We start from the raw sequence: 13,764 nt of genomic DNA on the forward strand, positions 1-13,764 counted from the left end.
GGTTGCGGGACTCGGACAGAGGAAGCCCCTCCCCCATACCCTGAGCAACTGCGACTCCACCCTAGACCCGTTACCTGATGGTAACGCCCGATCTTGACGTGCGAGTGTTTTCGGATCATCCCATCTGTGGGGAGTAGCTGAGAAGAAAAGAGTAGTAAGTAGAAACACAAACACGAAGAAAGGGAAACCTGGTCGGGCGCAGACCCAGGAGAGATGAGAACGAACACGTGCACGCTGAGTAAGGCTCACGCGACCTCCCACCCGGAAGCCATCAGCAATTCAGACTGCTATTCGGGCCTCTCTGAAATTCCTGAGGGGGACCTGGTGAGACAGACATTCTCAACACAGCAAAGACACGCATACTCTACTAGGCAGACACAGAAGTCTACTACACGGCACACTGTACTGTCTGAGAATTTACTGGAGGTCCAGTGTATGTTTCCTAGAATAACATTTCTAAACAGTGTTCTTACATTCTAAGTGCTCTGATTGGAAACAATGCTGAGACACATGTGTGTGTTTTCACACTCATACACCCTACCCTGTCTCTGACTCTCCTCCAACCCTGGACTAGAGGAAATGGCCCGAGCCTCAGCACTTCCCAGCCCTGACACTTCCTCCCTTCCACCTGCTGCCCATCACCCCTCACTCACCACCAGAGCACTCGGGTCCTCAAAGAGCAGTGGCCCTTGCACAATTCCCTCACTCTTAGACGGGGGAGCACCTACGCCTGGAGTAGCCACGCCACGCTGGCACCTTACCTCTCCAGTTAGCAGCTTCAGGAGAGTCGACTTTCCTGCTCCGTTGGGCCCCACCAGAGCCACTCGTGTGTCAAGGTCAATACCAAACTCTAGGTTATTGTAGATGCAAGGCTGAGGTGGGTACAAGAGAGAGAGACGGACGCAGGCTACAGCGCAGGTTTACTCTGACTGGCAGCTCTCCCTGTGGGGTCCCCAGTCACCAAAGGAGGAGGTGGGAGGAGTGGAGGGCTCTCACAGAAGACCCCAACTCACTCCCACCAACCCGGGGGAATTTTCCTTCTAAGTACTTGGGGAAGGGACAGCATGAGTCCTGGGATGAGTATGCCAGCTGCCACACCCCGGTGTCCCTCACACAGGGATAGCAGGTACAGCCAGCAAAGAACAGGAGGCTCCCACCAACTGACACGCTGTACAAGGGCCCAGCCTCCCAGCCTGACACGGGCACTCGCAGACACACCCAGGCACGAACTTACCCCATCCTTTGTATACTTGAAGCTCACGTTTTGCACCATAATGACAGGTGGAGGGATTTTGCCACATGGTGGAAAATAAAATGACAGTGTCTAGGAAGAGGAGAGGACATTTTCCAAGTTGGTGCCTTTCTCACCCACCTCGCCTTAGGCCACTACCCTCCTCGCCCCTCACTAGACTCCACCTTGTCGCTCACGACTCTCTCCGTCAGTCCTGATGCCATCATTTTCTGTAGTGTTTTCTCCTTGCTCTGGGCTTGCCGGGCCAGCTTGGCACTGCCGTGACCAAACCTAGCGATGTAGTTCTGAAAGAGACCAGAAAAGGGGATGGGTACACGTGCAGGTACCAAACAACCCATCTTCACACCAGGTGAGAGGTGGTGACCACAGCCCTTCCCGACCTCATCCAGCACCCTTCCCGCTCTCCTCATTCCGATGCAGCACGTGAACCCAGATCTAGCACCCGCTACCTTCATGTGCGCGATCTGGTCCTGCTCCCAGTGGAACCTCTTCATCTGGTTCTCTTCCAGCTCTAGCCGTGTCTTCACATACTGATCGTAATTACCCTGCAGGGAAACGAGCCAGGCAAGGCAGGCAGCTTTAATCTGGGTTTCAGTCTTGCTTTCACTCAGAGTTTAGGTAGATCAAAGATGACACTGCCCTGGCCCTGGCTATAAGGTTGTGCAATAAAAGAGGATGTGTATTAAGGAAGCACATCCTAGCCTAGAACCTGAGGGCTTTTCAGTTTCATGCCTCTTGCTCTGTCTAGCCTGGGTTAGACTCAACCCCAGGAGGGGAAACAGACCAGTCAGATTTAGGATCTGATAAACCTTGCACAGTTGGACTGCCACACTTTCTATCTGTAAAAAAAAAAAAAAAAAAAACCTAGACTCAATGGACTAGCCCCATAGCTACCGGTTAAGGGAGCCAGATCCCACATGGCTGACTATAATTCAAATCCAGGCCCTTGCAGCTTAAAAAAAAAAAAAAAAACCAGGGCACATGTGCAGGAATACTCCAAAATCCCAACAGGACGGAGAAGTGGAAAACAGACTGTGGTATGACCACACCCCATTGGGAGTGCTCTCTCCCCCCCCCTTTTTTTTCATTATTATTTTGTTTAAACATTTGATTGCTATATATCATTTGGCCTGTAAAGAAAATTTACCCAACATGAAATACACCTCAGACCAGTCTAGTTGAGAATACTATACATGTCATCAGTAGGTAATAAACCATTTTTTTTGGTAAGACCTATTTTATTTTATTTTGGAGAGGTTTTTGCTATCGGGCACACGTGCTCACCAGAAAGACAGAGAGAGAGAGACAGAGAAACAGAAAGCGAGAAATCACCCCCCAGGGGGGATGGCCACACTGCAATCCCTTCTCCTCCATTCTCCTCTCAGGATCTTAGGCACGCACATGCACCCAGAGAGTTTAAGCCACTGGATCTGGGACTTGAACTGTGGTTGACTACCTGGGAGTCCAGTGACATAGCCATTACACCAACTGCTGGTCCCTCTTTTTTTTTTTTCTTTCTTTTTTTTTTTTTTTAAGAATCAGTTATTTGGGAACCAGCAGTTAGCGTAATGGCTATGTCGCTGGACTCCTACGTAGTCGACTGCGGTTCGTGTCCCGGACCCGGTGGCTTAAAACTCACGCCAGGCGGGGAACCAGCAGTTAGCATAATGGCTATGTCGCTGGACTCCCACGTAGTCGACCGCAGTTCGTGTCCCGGACCTGGTGGCTTAAAACTCACGCCGGGCGCGTGTGCGTGCGTGCCCAAGATCCTGAGAGGAGAATGGAGGAGAAGGGATTGCGGCGTGACCATCCCCCCTGGGGAGGTGATTTCTCACTTTCTGTCTCTATGTCTCTCTCTGTCTGTCTGGCGAGCGCACGCGCCCTATAGTGAAAATCTCTCAAAAAAAAAAGAATCAGTTATTTAATTTTATTTACTAATTCATTTATTCTGATTTGACCAGGAGAAACACACACAGAGAAAGAGAAAGGAAAAGTGAGAAAGCAAGTCACAAGGTCCAGGACTTGAACCATTATTGGCCATATGGAGTCTAGCACCTTAACCATCTGCTGGTCTCAATAAACCTCTTCTGTGTCTCACAAATGTCCTGCATCTCTATTTTTTTCTGCCTGATTTCCTTCCCTATACTCTCTCCCTCTTCACTGGGAGTGCTTTCTCCCTCTCCTCCCATCTCTCCATCTCTCTCTTGCAAATGTATGCATCCCCTGGCAATTAAAAAGAAAAACAATAAACAAACAAAAAAACTGGACTTAAACTAAATATACATCAAAAAGGGAGTACCGGGGCCAGCAGGTGGTGTAGTGGCTAAGGAGCTGGACTCGCACGTGGCTGACCACAGATCAAGTCCTGGACCTGGCAACTTTAGATTCACATTGGGTACGTGTGTGACTGCCCAAAATCCTCAGAGGAGAATGGAGACGAAGGGACTGCAGTGTGGCCATGTCTCTGGGGAGTGAGTTCTCACTTTCTGTCTCTGTCTCTCTGGTGAGCAATGCCACCCTATAGCAATAATCCCTCAAATAAAAGGGGGGTGGTACCAAGTAAGATCCAAAATATGCACACAAGGGAACCAGCAGTTAGCGTAATGGCTATGTTGCTGGACTCCCACGTAGTCGACCGCAGTTCGTGTCCCGGACCCGGTGGCTTAAAACTCACGCCGGGCGCGTGTGCGTGCATGCCCAAGATCCCGAGAGGAGAATGGAGGAGAAGGGATTGTGGCGTGACCATCCCCCCTGGGGGATGATTTCTCGCTTTCTGTCTCTATGTCTGTCTCCGTCTGTCTGGCGAGCGCACGCGCCCTACAGTGAAAATCTCTCCAAAAAAAAAAAAGGAAAATATGCACACAATAAAATACTGCACGGTCACTGAAAAGAATAAGGCTGACTTTTTTTTTTTTTTTTTTTTTTGGTCATATGGCATGTGCGCTTGCCAGAGAGAGACAATGAAAGGAAAAGTGAGAGATTACCCCCTCAGGGGGACGGCCATGTCACAATCCCTTCTCCTCCAGTCTCCTCTCGGGAGTTTAGGCATTCATGCATATGGACCTGGAATGGTTTTTAAGCCACAGGTCTGGGACTCGTATCAGTCAGCCATGTGCGAGTCCAGTACCTTAACCAGCTTGCCACTTTCTGGCCCCATGACCAATATTTATACATAATCATATGGAACGTAGTCCAAGAAATATAAAATTCAAAAAACAACCTACAGCAATGATAAAGTTTACAACTGTGTAAGGAAAAAAAGGATATATGTATATATGAAATTTTCAACAAATGCTTGCACGTATATAAGGAATTTCTGGAGGGCTATATAAAAAACTATCAATACTCCTATAGAAAGTACAACTATAAGTGAAAAGGACTTCTGTTTTTATTTTACGTTTTTTGAAATAAAAGAAATGAAAAGGCAAGGCACAAAACGGGGCTGTTGAGACCCTGGGCCCATCCAGCTCTGGTCAGAACTGTGTTGACTCCCATGAAGAAGAGTTGAAGAGCCATTTAAGAAGGCCCAGAGGAGCAGGGCCTGACTGGGCACTGTGAAAGGTCAGTTTCTTTGCCATAAAAGCAAGCACACACCACACACCCAGGCTGCCAACCATGGCCTATGGCCTGAAAGCAATGACTTTAGGACTAAAATAAAACAGGCTGCAGGACTCTTTGTCCATCTTTTTATAGCAATAGGAAAAAGGGAGCTGTAAAAAGGAAACCGTCAGAGAATTGGTAAACACAGATTACTGTAGAAGTGGAGGCCCACTCACCGTGTTAATAACTTCAGTTTCTTGTTGTGCATGTGAATAATGTTGGTACAGACACCATTCAGAAAATCCTGGGAATGGGAGACGAGGACCAGGATGCGCTTAAAACTGAAAAGCCAAAGAACCTGTCAGGGAGGTGCTCAAGATGGGAGACAGTTGGCAACACGTGGACTGAGAGTTGGGCCCAGGAAATCATCTTTTCCCATCATCACACCTAAGCACCTGTAGCGTTACCGTTCAATTTCTGATCACCTAAGTTGCTACTGCAAAATCTATCTGGAAGGGTATTTCGATGCCTTTCAAAGTGTGGTAAGATAGACTGGATCTCCTCAATTTTCTAACTTACTTTCCTTCCTCCCTTCTTCCTTCCTTTTTCAGATTTCTGCCACAGAGCACTAATGCTCACCCACGAGAGACAGAGAGAGAGAAGGGAAAGTGAGAATTATCCCCAGGGGGATGGCCACACCACAGTCCCTTCCCTTCCATTCTCCTCAGGATCTTGGACACGCATACATATGTACCCAGCATGTTTTTCGAGCCACCAGCTCCAGGACTCGAATCATGCAGCTGGCAATGTGAGATCCAGGACTCGAATCATGCAGCTGGCAATGTGGGATCCAGTGCCTTCACCACCAGCACCTGCTGGCCCACAATCTTCTAATTTTCAAAGGAATGGAGTCAAGATATAGCAGGAACAATGATAAGAAGAAGTGTATGTACATAAATACACCCATAAACACATCTAAAACTAGATGAGAAGTCAATCAGACACAATAAAAAACAGGGTACTGAATTAGGCTTGTAACCTGCTAGTTAAGGGAGGTGGATCTCATATGACCAACTGCTGTTCGAATCCCAGCCCTAGTGGCAAGAAGAACATGCCAGGTGTATGTGTACGCATGACCAAAGTCCTAAGGGGATGGAGAAATGGAGGAGAGAGGACGGTAGTGTGAGCACACCGCAGTGGGGGTGTGCTCACTCACCCACTCGTGCTCTCTCACGCTGGTGAGCACCTAAGCCTCTAGCAATAATTAAAAGGAACTTTAAAAAAAAAAAAAAAAAGTGAAATGTGGGGCCAGTAGGTGGTATAGTGGTTACGTTGCTGGACTCCCACATGGCTAACCATGGTTCAAGTCCTGGACCCGGAGTGGCTTCAAATTCATGCCTGGCGCACGTGTGTGTGTGTGTGTGTGTGTGTGTGTGTGTGTGTGTACGCCTAAGATTCTGGGAGGAGAATGGAGAAAGGAATGCAGTGTGGTTATACCCCATCGGGGGTAATTTCTCATTTTCCTTCTCACTGTCTCTGTCCCTCTCTCTGCATGTACCCTATGGCAAAAACCTCTTAAAAAAAGAAAAAGAAAAAAAGAAAGAAATGTAATTAGGGTTTAAAAAATAAAAAAAAAAAAGAAGTCTTGATTAAGATGTATTTCTGGGGTCAGCAGATAGAGTGGTGGTTAAGAAGCTGGATTCCCAAATGGCCAACCTCAGTTGGAGGTGGGACCTGGTGGCTTGAGCATAACACTGGGCCCTATGGGTGTTGTGCCCAAAATCCTGACAGGAAAATGGAGACTGTAGTATGGCCACCCTCCCCAGGATGATGACAAGGTGATTTCTGTCTCTGTCTGGAGAGAGGTTTGCGCCCTATGGCAAAAACCTGAAAAAAAAAAAAAGGAAAAAAAACAAAAACGTTCACACATTTCAGACTAAAGAAAAACAATCCAAAAGCAAGACCAGCCCTGGGACCATCAGATGGTATAAAGGTTATGTTGCTGGACCCCTAAGTAGTTGACTGCGGTTCGAGTCCTGGACCTGATGGCTTAAACTCACGCCAGGGGCATGTGTGCATGCCAAAAAAAATCCCGAGGAGCATGGAGGAGAAAGGATTGCAGTATGGTCATCCCCCCTGGATGATTTCTCACTTTCTCTCTCTCTCTCTCTCTCTTTCCAGCAAGCACACACACCCAATAGCAAAAATCTCTCTTAAAAAAAAAATTTAAAAGGCCAGTCTTAATGTGCTATTTGTTCAATGGCCTTCACTCTGACCTTCCTTCACTTCATCCCTTTACTGTTCTAATGTCGGCGCTATCCCTGGCATCATTTTCTCTGGACTCTGCTTGACTCCCACGTTGGACCTGCCCACTCCCAACCCCTCACCCCTTACGTTTTTAGTTCTTCTTCCAACCACACACAGGCGTCTAGGTCCAGGTGATTGGTGGGCTCGTCCAGGAGCAGCATGAAGGGCCGAATAAAGAGAGCTCTGAAGGACAAGAAAGGGGCGGAGGCAGCTCAGTATAATGGGTGCTACACGGGAGGGGACCAGCTTGCCTGCAACTCTGGTCAGGCCGGGCTTGAGTCCTGAAACCAGATCTAGGTTCTATACCTCAGAGGAAAGGGGAGAGTGAGAAAGAAACCAGAACTGATGAGCAGAGACTAAGGGTAGAGAACGGGGCTCGGAAACAAAGGTAGATAATGGAAGAGGAGGCTGGAATCGAACAGAAGGCTCGTATAAGAATCTATGAGTCTTACACACTGAGGTTAGTGACCACAAAGAACACAAAAGGGTACAGAAAGGGTACATTGTTAAAGGTAAAAGTATGCAGGTTAGACCTACTTGATAGGGTTGCCAGACTCTAGGAAGGAGGCCAAAGAGGGTTCTGTTCTTAAACTCAAGAGCTTCAAGAAAGGAGAAAAGAGCAGACTCTAAAGTTCTGGTTCTCAAACCTGCAGTGATACTTGGGAACTTGTTAGAAATCAGATCCCTGCGTACCAAACTCCAGCATTCTGACTGCAGAGATCAGAAGGAGAGGCTGGAAGTCCGTGTTAAGAGCTCCCCAGGAGAAAAGGAGGCTTACCACACTTGGGATCACTGCTCTCATGTTCTAAGGCACATACAGGCAACTCTCCAGAGCTGCAGATCAAGTCTCATCAATTCACTGAGAATGGTTGGGTTTGCCTATGTAACTAAGGGGACTGCTGGGGAAATGCCGGTCTATAGCAATTCACTTGGGTCTATGCTAAGGAGGAAGAAGCATAGGTATCATACTAGCTATTTAATACTTTATCTTTACAGCAAGGATAAACAGTACTGGGCACAAATAAGGTAGAAGGGGCGTCAAGAGTGAAGAAACAAAGACCTAACTCCACCTAGGGCTGTTCCTAGGATGCCTAAACCCTGTGTGCAAACTCAGCGCTGACTCTTTCTTGACCATTCAGCTACAGAGCTCACTCCCTAATCGACGCAGTCCATCCTGTCTCCACACTACTGACGTCTGTGCCTCATTTAACACTTATGACCGTGTTCCAAATAGTTCTGCTATACTGAGCTCTCAACCCCAAGAGGTGGATAGTTACAGAGGGTGGGGAAGGAAGGACTCACCTGGCAAGGGCGACCCTCATTCTCCAGCCTCCACTGAAGTCTTTCAGTTTCTTGCGCTGCATGGCAGGTGTGAAACCCAGTCCATGCAAGATCCGTGATGCCCGCATCTCCGCCTTGTCGGCATCCAGCTCCTCCAGACGTTGTACATTGTTAAAGGTAAAAGTATGCAGGTTAGACCTACTTGATAGGGTTGCCAGACTCTAGGAAGGAGGCCAAAGAGGGTTCTGTTCTTAAACTCAAGAGCTTCAAGAAAGGAGAAAAGAGCAGACTCTAAAGTTCTGGTTCTCAAACCTGCAGTGATACTTGGGAACTTGTTAGAAATCAGATCCCTGCGTACCAAACTCCAGCATTCTGACTGCAGAGATCAGAAGGAGAGGCTGGAAGTCCGTGTTAAGAGCTCCCCAGGAGAAAAGGAGGCTTACCACACTTGGGATCACTGCTCTCATGTTCTAAGGCACATACAGGCAACTCTCCAGAGCTGCAGATCAAGTCTCATCAATTCACTGAGAATGGTTGGGTTTGCCTATGTAACTAAGGGGACTGCTGGGGAAATGCCGGTCTATAGCAATTCACTTGGGTCTATGCTAAGGAGGAAGAAGCATAGGTATCATACTAGCTATTTAATACTTTATCTTTACAGCAAGGATAAACAGTACTGGGCACAAATAAGGTAGAAGGGGCGTCAAGAGTGAAGAAACAAAGACCTAACTCCACCTAGGGCTGTTCCTAGGATGCCTAAACCCTGTGTGCAAACTCAGCGCTGACTCTTTCTTGACCATTCAGCTACAGAGCTCACTCCCTAATCGACGCAGTCCATCCTGTCTCCACACTACTGACGTCTGTGCCTCATTTAACACTTATGACCGTGTTCCAAATAGTTCTGCTATACTGAGCTCTCAACCCCAAGAGGTGGATAGTTACAGAGGGTGGGGAAGGAAGGACTCACCTGGCAAGGGCGACCCTCATTCTCCAGCCTCCACTGAAGTCTTTCAGTTTCTTGCGCTGCATGGCAGGTGTGAAACCCAGTCCATGCAAGATCCGTGATGCCCGCATCTCCGCCTTGTCGGCATCCAGCTCCTCCAGACGTTCATAGAGCTCCATGAGCTTCTCACACTCCGCTGTGGGCAGTGCATGGCGTGAGGCTCCCTGGGGCTTTCCCGGGAGGAAGCCCACCCACCCCTGGGCCTGGAGCCCTACCGTCCTCATGAGCCAGCCGCTCAGCCTCCTTTTCCAACATGGCCCGCTCTGTGTCAACTTCCATCACACACTGCAAAGGTGTCTTGTCACTAGGAGGCATCTCTCGAGTCAGATGGTAGATGTCGATATGCTCAGGTATGGGCACTTCGCGCTTCCCAATAGCAGAGAGCAGCATGGACTTTCCTGAGTGGGGGAAGGACACTCAGCACTGTCCTCACCATCCCTCCCACCAGTTTCTCTACTCCAGCCAAACCAGGACCTTGCTATTTCTTTCCCTTAAGTCATTCAAATCTATAACCCAGTCATCCCTGCCATTCTTGGGCTATCTTTCCAACTTTCTTCCAATTTTTGTCCTACATTTCCTCTGTGAAGTTTTCAGCCAACCTCCCCAGCACCCAATGTCCATGAGTATGTATGTGGTACTTACCACACACTGCTCTGTATCACTAGCTCCTTTTCCCTGGTCCCCACCCATACTGTAAACTCCTTGCTTTGTATACAGCTAAACAGTCACTGAGTAACAGGTGAGCCAAGGAGAGATACCTCCTGCCTCGCCTTCCAAGGGTCTCACCAATTCCATTTAAGCCAATGAGGCCATAACGACGGCCTGAGTTTAATTCCAGTTTGGTGTCACTGAGGAGCTCTTGACCATGAAAGGTGAGTGACAGGTTGATAATGTGGACATCAGTACTATTAGGGTGAGAGGCCAGGACACCAGTGACAGCTCGAGCAGCAGCTTTCTTCATCTCAAAGTCCTCAAGTTCCTTGGTCAACAAATCCACTTCTGGGGGCGGAAAAACATTTGAGAAGAGACTGTGAAACAAATTCAGTTCTCACAGAGGCATATCGTGAAGGTCCACTTCACACTGAGCAGACTCAGATGTTTTTTAAGCTTTCAACCAACTGCACACTATCACAGATCTGCCCTAACCCTACCCTTTACTATACAGCCTATTCTTTTAGTCTAAGCTCTCTTGTCCTTGTCTTCTTCTATCCTTATTCATTCTCATCATTCTTTATTTTTTAAAAGAACTATTTATTTAATTTAATTTGTTAGTAATATTACTGTTTTATTTGACGAGAGAGAGAGAGAGAGAGAGAGAGAGAGAGAGGGAAAGCAAGAAAGCAAGCCACCAGGTCCGGGACCTGAACCACAGTTGGCCATGTGGGAATCTAGCGCCCCTAACCACCACACCACCCGCCAGCCTCCCCCACTCTCATCATTCTTCAATCCCTAGTCTCTCTCTCTTTTTTTTTTTTGGGGAGTTTTTTTTTTTTTTTTTTTTTTGCTATAGGGCGCATGCGCTCGCCAGACAGACAGAGACAGAGAGATAGAAAGCAAGAAATCATCCCCCCCCAGGGGGATGGCCATGCTGCAATCCCTTCTCCTCCATTCTCCTCTTGGGATCTTGGGCACGCATGCACACGGGCCCAGCATGAGTTTTAAGCCACTGGGTCCGGGATGCGAACCACAGTCGACTACATGGGGGAGTCCAGCGACATAGCCATTACACTAACTGCTGGTCCCAAGTCCCTAGTCTTTCCTATGCTGGCTAGGAATAAAATTTCCCCATGGCTTGACTTTATTATATCAGCTTTCTCCCAGAATTCTAATTTTGGAGACATTTCTTACTACTCAGTTCTCTCCTCTCAATCACTGTTTAACTCCCCTTTGCAGAATTTCTGTCTGCTATAATTTGCATTATTAATTCTTATTTTCCTCTTCAAACACTGAGTGTCCGTGACAAAGGTCATTAAAAAAGTATTTCCGGGGCTAGCAGGTGGTGTGGTGGTTAAAGGTGCTGGATTCCTACATGGCCAACCACAGTTTGATCCCGGATCAGGCAGCTTGCTCTCTCACTTTTCCTTTCTCTCTGACTCTGGTCAAATTTAAAAATAATAATAATAACAAATGAAACTAACCAAATAAATAACAATCTGGGGGCAAAAAAGAATTTCCCAGGGCCAACAGGTGCTAGACTCCCAAATGGCTGACCATAGTTCAAGTCCTGGACCTGGTGGCTTGCTTTCTCACTTTCCCTCTCTCTCTTTCTCTGTCTCTCTCTGATCAAAACTGGAAAATAACAATAATAATAAAAATAAAGTTAAATAGAATAATTCTTTTCTTTTTAAAGTGTCTCCTCCATTCTCTTCTTGGGATCTTGGGCATGCATGTACATGTGCCCGGTGTGAGTTTAAGCCATCAGGTCCAGGACTTGAACCGCGGTTGACTACATGGGAGTCCAGCGACATAGCCATTATGCCAACTGCTGGTCCCTTTTGGCATCTGTTTGTTTGTTTAAAATAATTTAAATGAAGAAATAGAAGGTACAACATAAAGTAAAACTATAAGACAACAAAGGTATATAGAGAATGGGAATGTTGAGGTTGGATGTGATTAGATAGGGCTTTCCTGTCCCAGGCTAGGCCTGGAGAGAAATGTAAGATGTACCTGCACAAACATTGTGCTACTAGAACTTTGTATGTGAAAGGACAGAAATCTGGTGACTATGTAAGAGATGATGAACAGTATTGCTTACAGAGTTTTCGGGGGCAGGGAGAAAGCCTGGGATTAGAGTGCCAAAAGTTTTTGCTATAGGGGGTATGCATGTGCTCAGCAAAGAGACAGAGAGAAGGGGGGAGGCAATGGCGTTGCCACGACCTTCTCCATTCTCCTGTTGGGATTTTGGGTGTGTGTACACGCATCCAACTGTGTTATTTGAGCAGCCAAGTTCAGGACTCAAACATGCCGCTGGCCACATGGTATCCAGTGCCTTGACCACCATGCCACCTGGCTGACTTCCTGATATAGTCTTTATCATAAACTGCCATATTTTCCCATCTAGATTATAAATTAGAGGATGGACTGTGTTTATAGCACCTCATTTTGTAGCACATCTAGCACCTGAGTTGAATAGATACTTCCTAAAACGGGAATAACAGAAAGGCAGCTCTTTCCCAAGAGACATCCATCATAAAATCCCTACGTTACATTCTTGTTGGTAGAATCACTCCTCTGTGAGGACAAGGGTTAATGTGGCCAAGAGCCATGCATACTGGCCACCATGTGCAGAAAGGGAAATAGGTCATGACCTCCCTTCCCAGTTGCAGCAAGGCGTCCCAGCAACTCCTAGATTCACTTGCCACTAAGTGAGAACCTTGTGTTCAGTTTCCATAGTAACAGCATGGCACAAACGCCAACCCTATCTGTTTGGTTCACCATGAAAAGTTTCATGGCACCAGAGATGCTCCGCTGGCTCCGACTGCCACCCAGATTCGGAAGGCTGGGCCCTGCAATGAAGGCTCCCACCCAGGAACGTGCCCCTCCCTCAGGTCACCTGTGGTCTCTCTGCCATTGGCCTCGTTTTTCTCCTCTGCCACCTGTGGTTCTGTGACAGCATCTCCATTTTCTTCGTGTCCCTTTCTGGGCCGCTGTCGGGCTTTGGCAGCTTCCTTCTTCTTGGCTGCTTTCTTCTTGGCCAGGTCAGAGGGCATGGTGATGAGCCACGGGGCAGGTAACTACTCTTTCAGGGAGCCTGAAGGGACACGCAGATACCTCAGCGCCCCGAGTTTCCGGGGAAGGAGGCCGGGCTCTGCTCCATCCCCCTGGAGATGGCCCAGCTCCCGCAGCCTGCGCTCTTCCAACTCCGTCAGGGCGCCTGCCTCTCGCCCACTCTGATGCCAGCCGCTGGTGTGACAGTCACAGCTGCCCTCGGATTCGTCTCCAACCCCCACGGCCTGCTTCACTAGGACACGCTCCTTCCTCCAGGGCCTCGGACTAGGGACCACGTTGTCCCTCGGCAGACCAGCCCGTGTCCGGTTTCCCCACCTGGCGCGCCGCACCCCAGCCAGCAGCCGCGCTTTCCGGCCTGCTCTCCGTCGCCCCCTCCACACCACCCTGCCGTCGAGCCCAGCTCTTCCCGGCGCTCTCGTCCTCCTCGGCGAGTCCCCTCGAAGTCTCCACACTCACCACCCCCCGAGCCTCCCCCACACGCTGCCGTCAGCTTCTCTCCCTTGGCCCTTTCTTCTTCGCAGCCGGCTCCATCCCGATCCCATCCCTCCGCCCTCTTCTCGTCCTCTTTCCCCCTCACAGGCTCGCATCCTCCCCCCTCGGCGCCCCTTCCCCCCAACTCACTGGGCCTCACCGCTCGGCCTCTGTCGCAACA

At 48.5% G+C, this 13,764-nt stretch overlaps 1 protein-coding gene across 1 annotated transcript in view; it reads right to left on the reverse strand.

Moving 5' to 3' along the window:
* Positions 1 to 13,562, reverse strand: part of ABCF2 (ATP binding cassette subfamily F member 2) — a 16,078-nt gene extending 2,516 nt beyond the window's left edge. Inside the window, 11 exon segments of the mRNA XM_006172378.3 lie at positions 75 to 137; positions 762 to 872; positions 1,235 to 1,324; positions 1,417 to 1,536; positions 1,702 to 1,797; positions 5,025 to 5,133; positions 7,187 to 7,282; positions 9,348 to 9,519; positions 9,599 to 9,781; positions 10,170 to 10,382; positions 12,937 to 13,562. Of these exon segments, the coding sequence (XP_006172440.1) occupies positions 75 to 137; positions 762 to 872; positions 1,235 to 1,324; positions 1,417 to 1,536; positions 1,702 to 1,797; positions 5,025 to 5,133; positions 7,187 to 7,282; positions 9,348 to 9,519; positions 9,599 to 9,781; positions 10,170 to 10,382; positions 12,937 to 13,093 (1,410 nt within the window). The 5' untranslated portion in view covers positions 13,094 to 13,562.
* Between the last annotated feature and the right edge of the window lie 202 nt (positions 13,563 to 13,764).

The sequence above is a fragment of the Tupaia chinensis genome, unplaced genomic scaffold (genome assembly GCF_000334495.1).
Source record: "Tupaia chinensis unplaced genomic scaffold, TupChi_1.0 Scaffold000280_1, whole genome shotgun sequence".
NCBI lineage: Eukaryota > Metazoa > Chordata > Mammalia > Scandentia > Tupaiidae > Tupaia > Tupaia belangeri.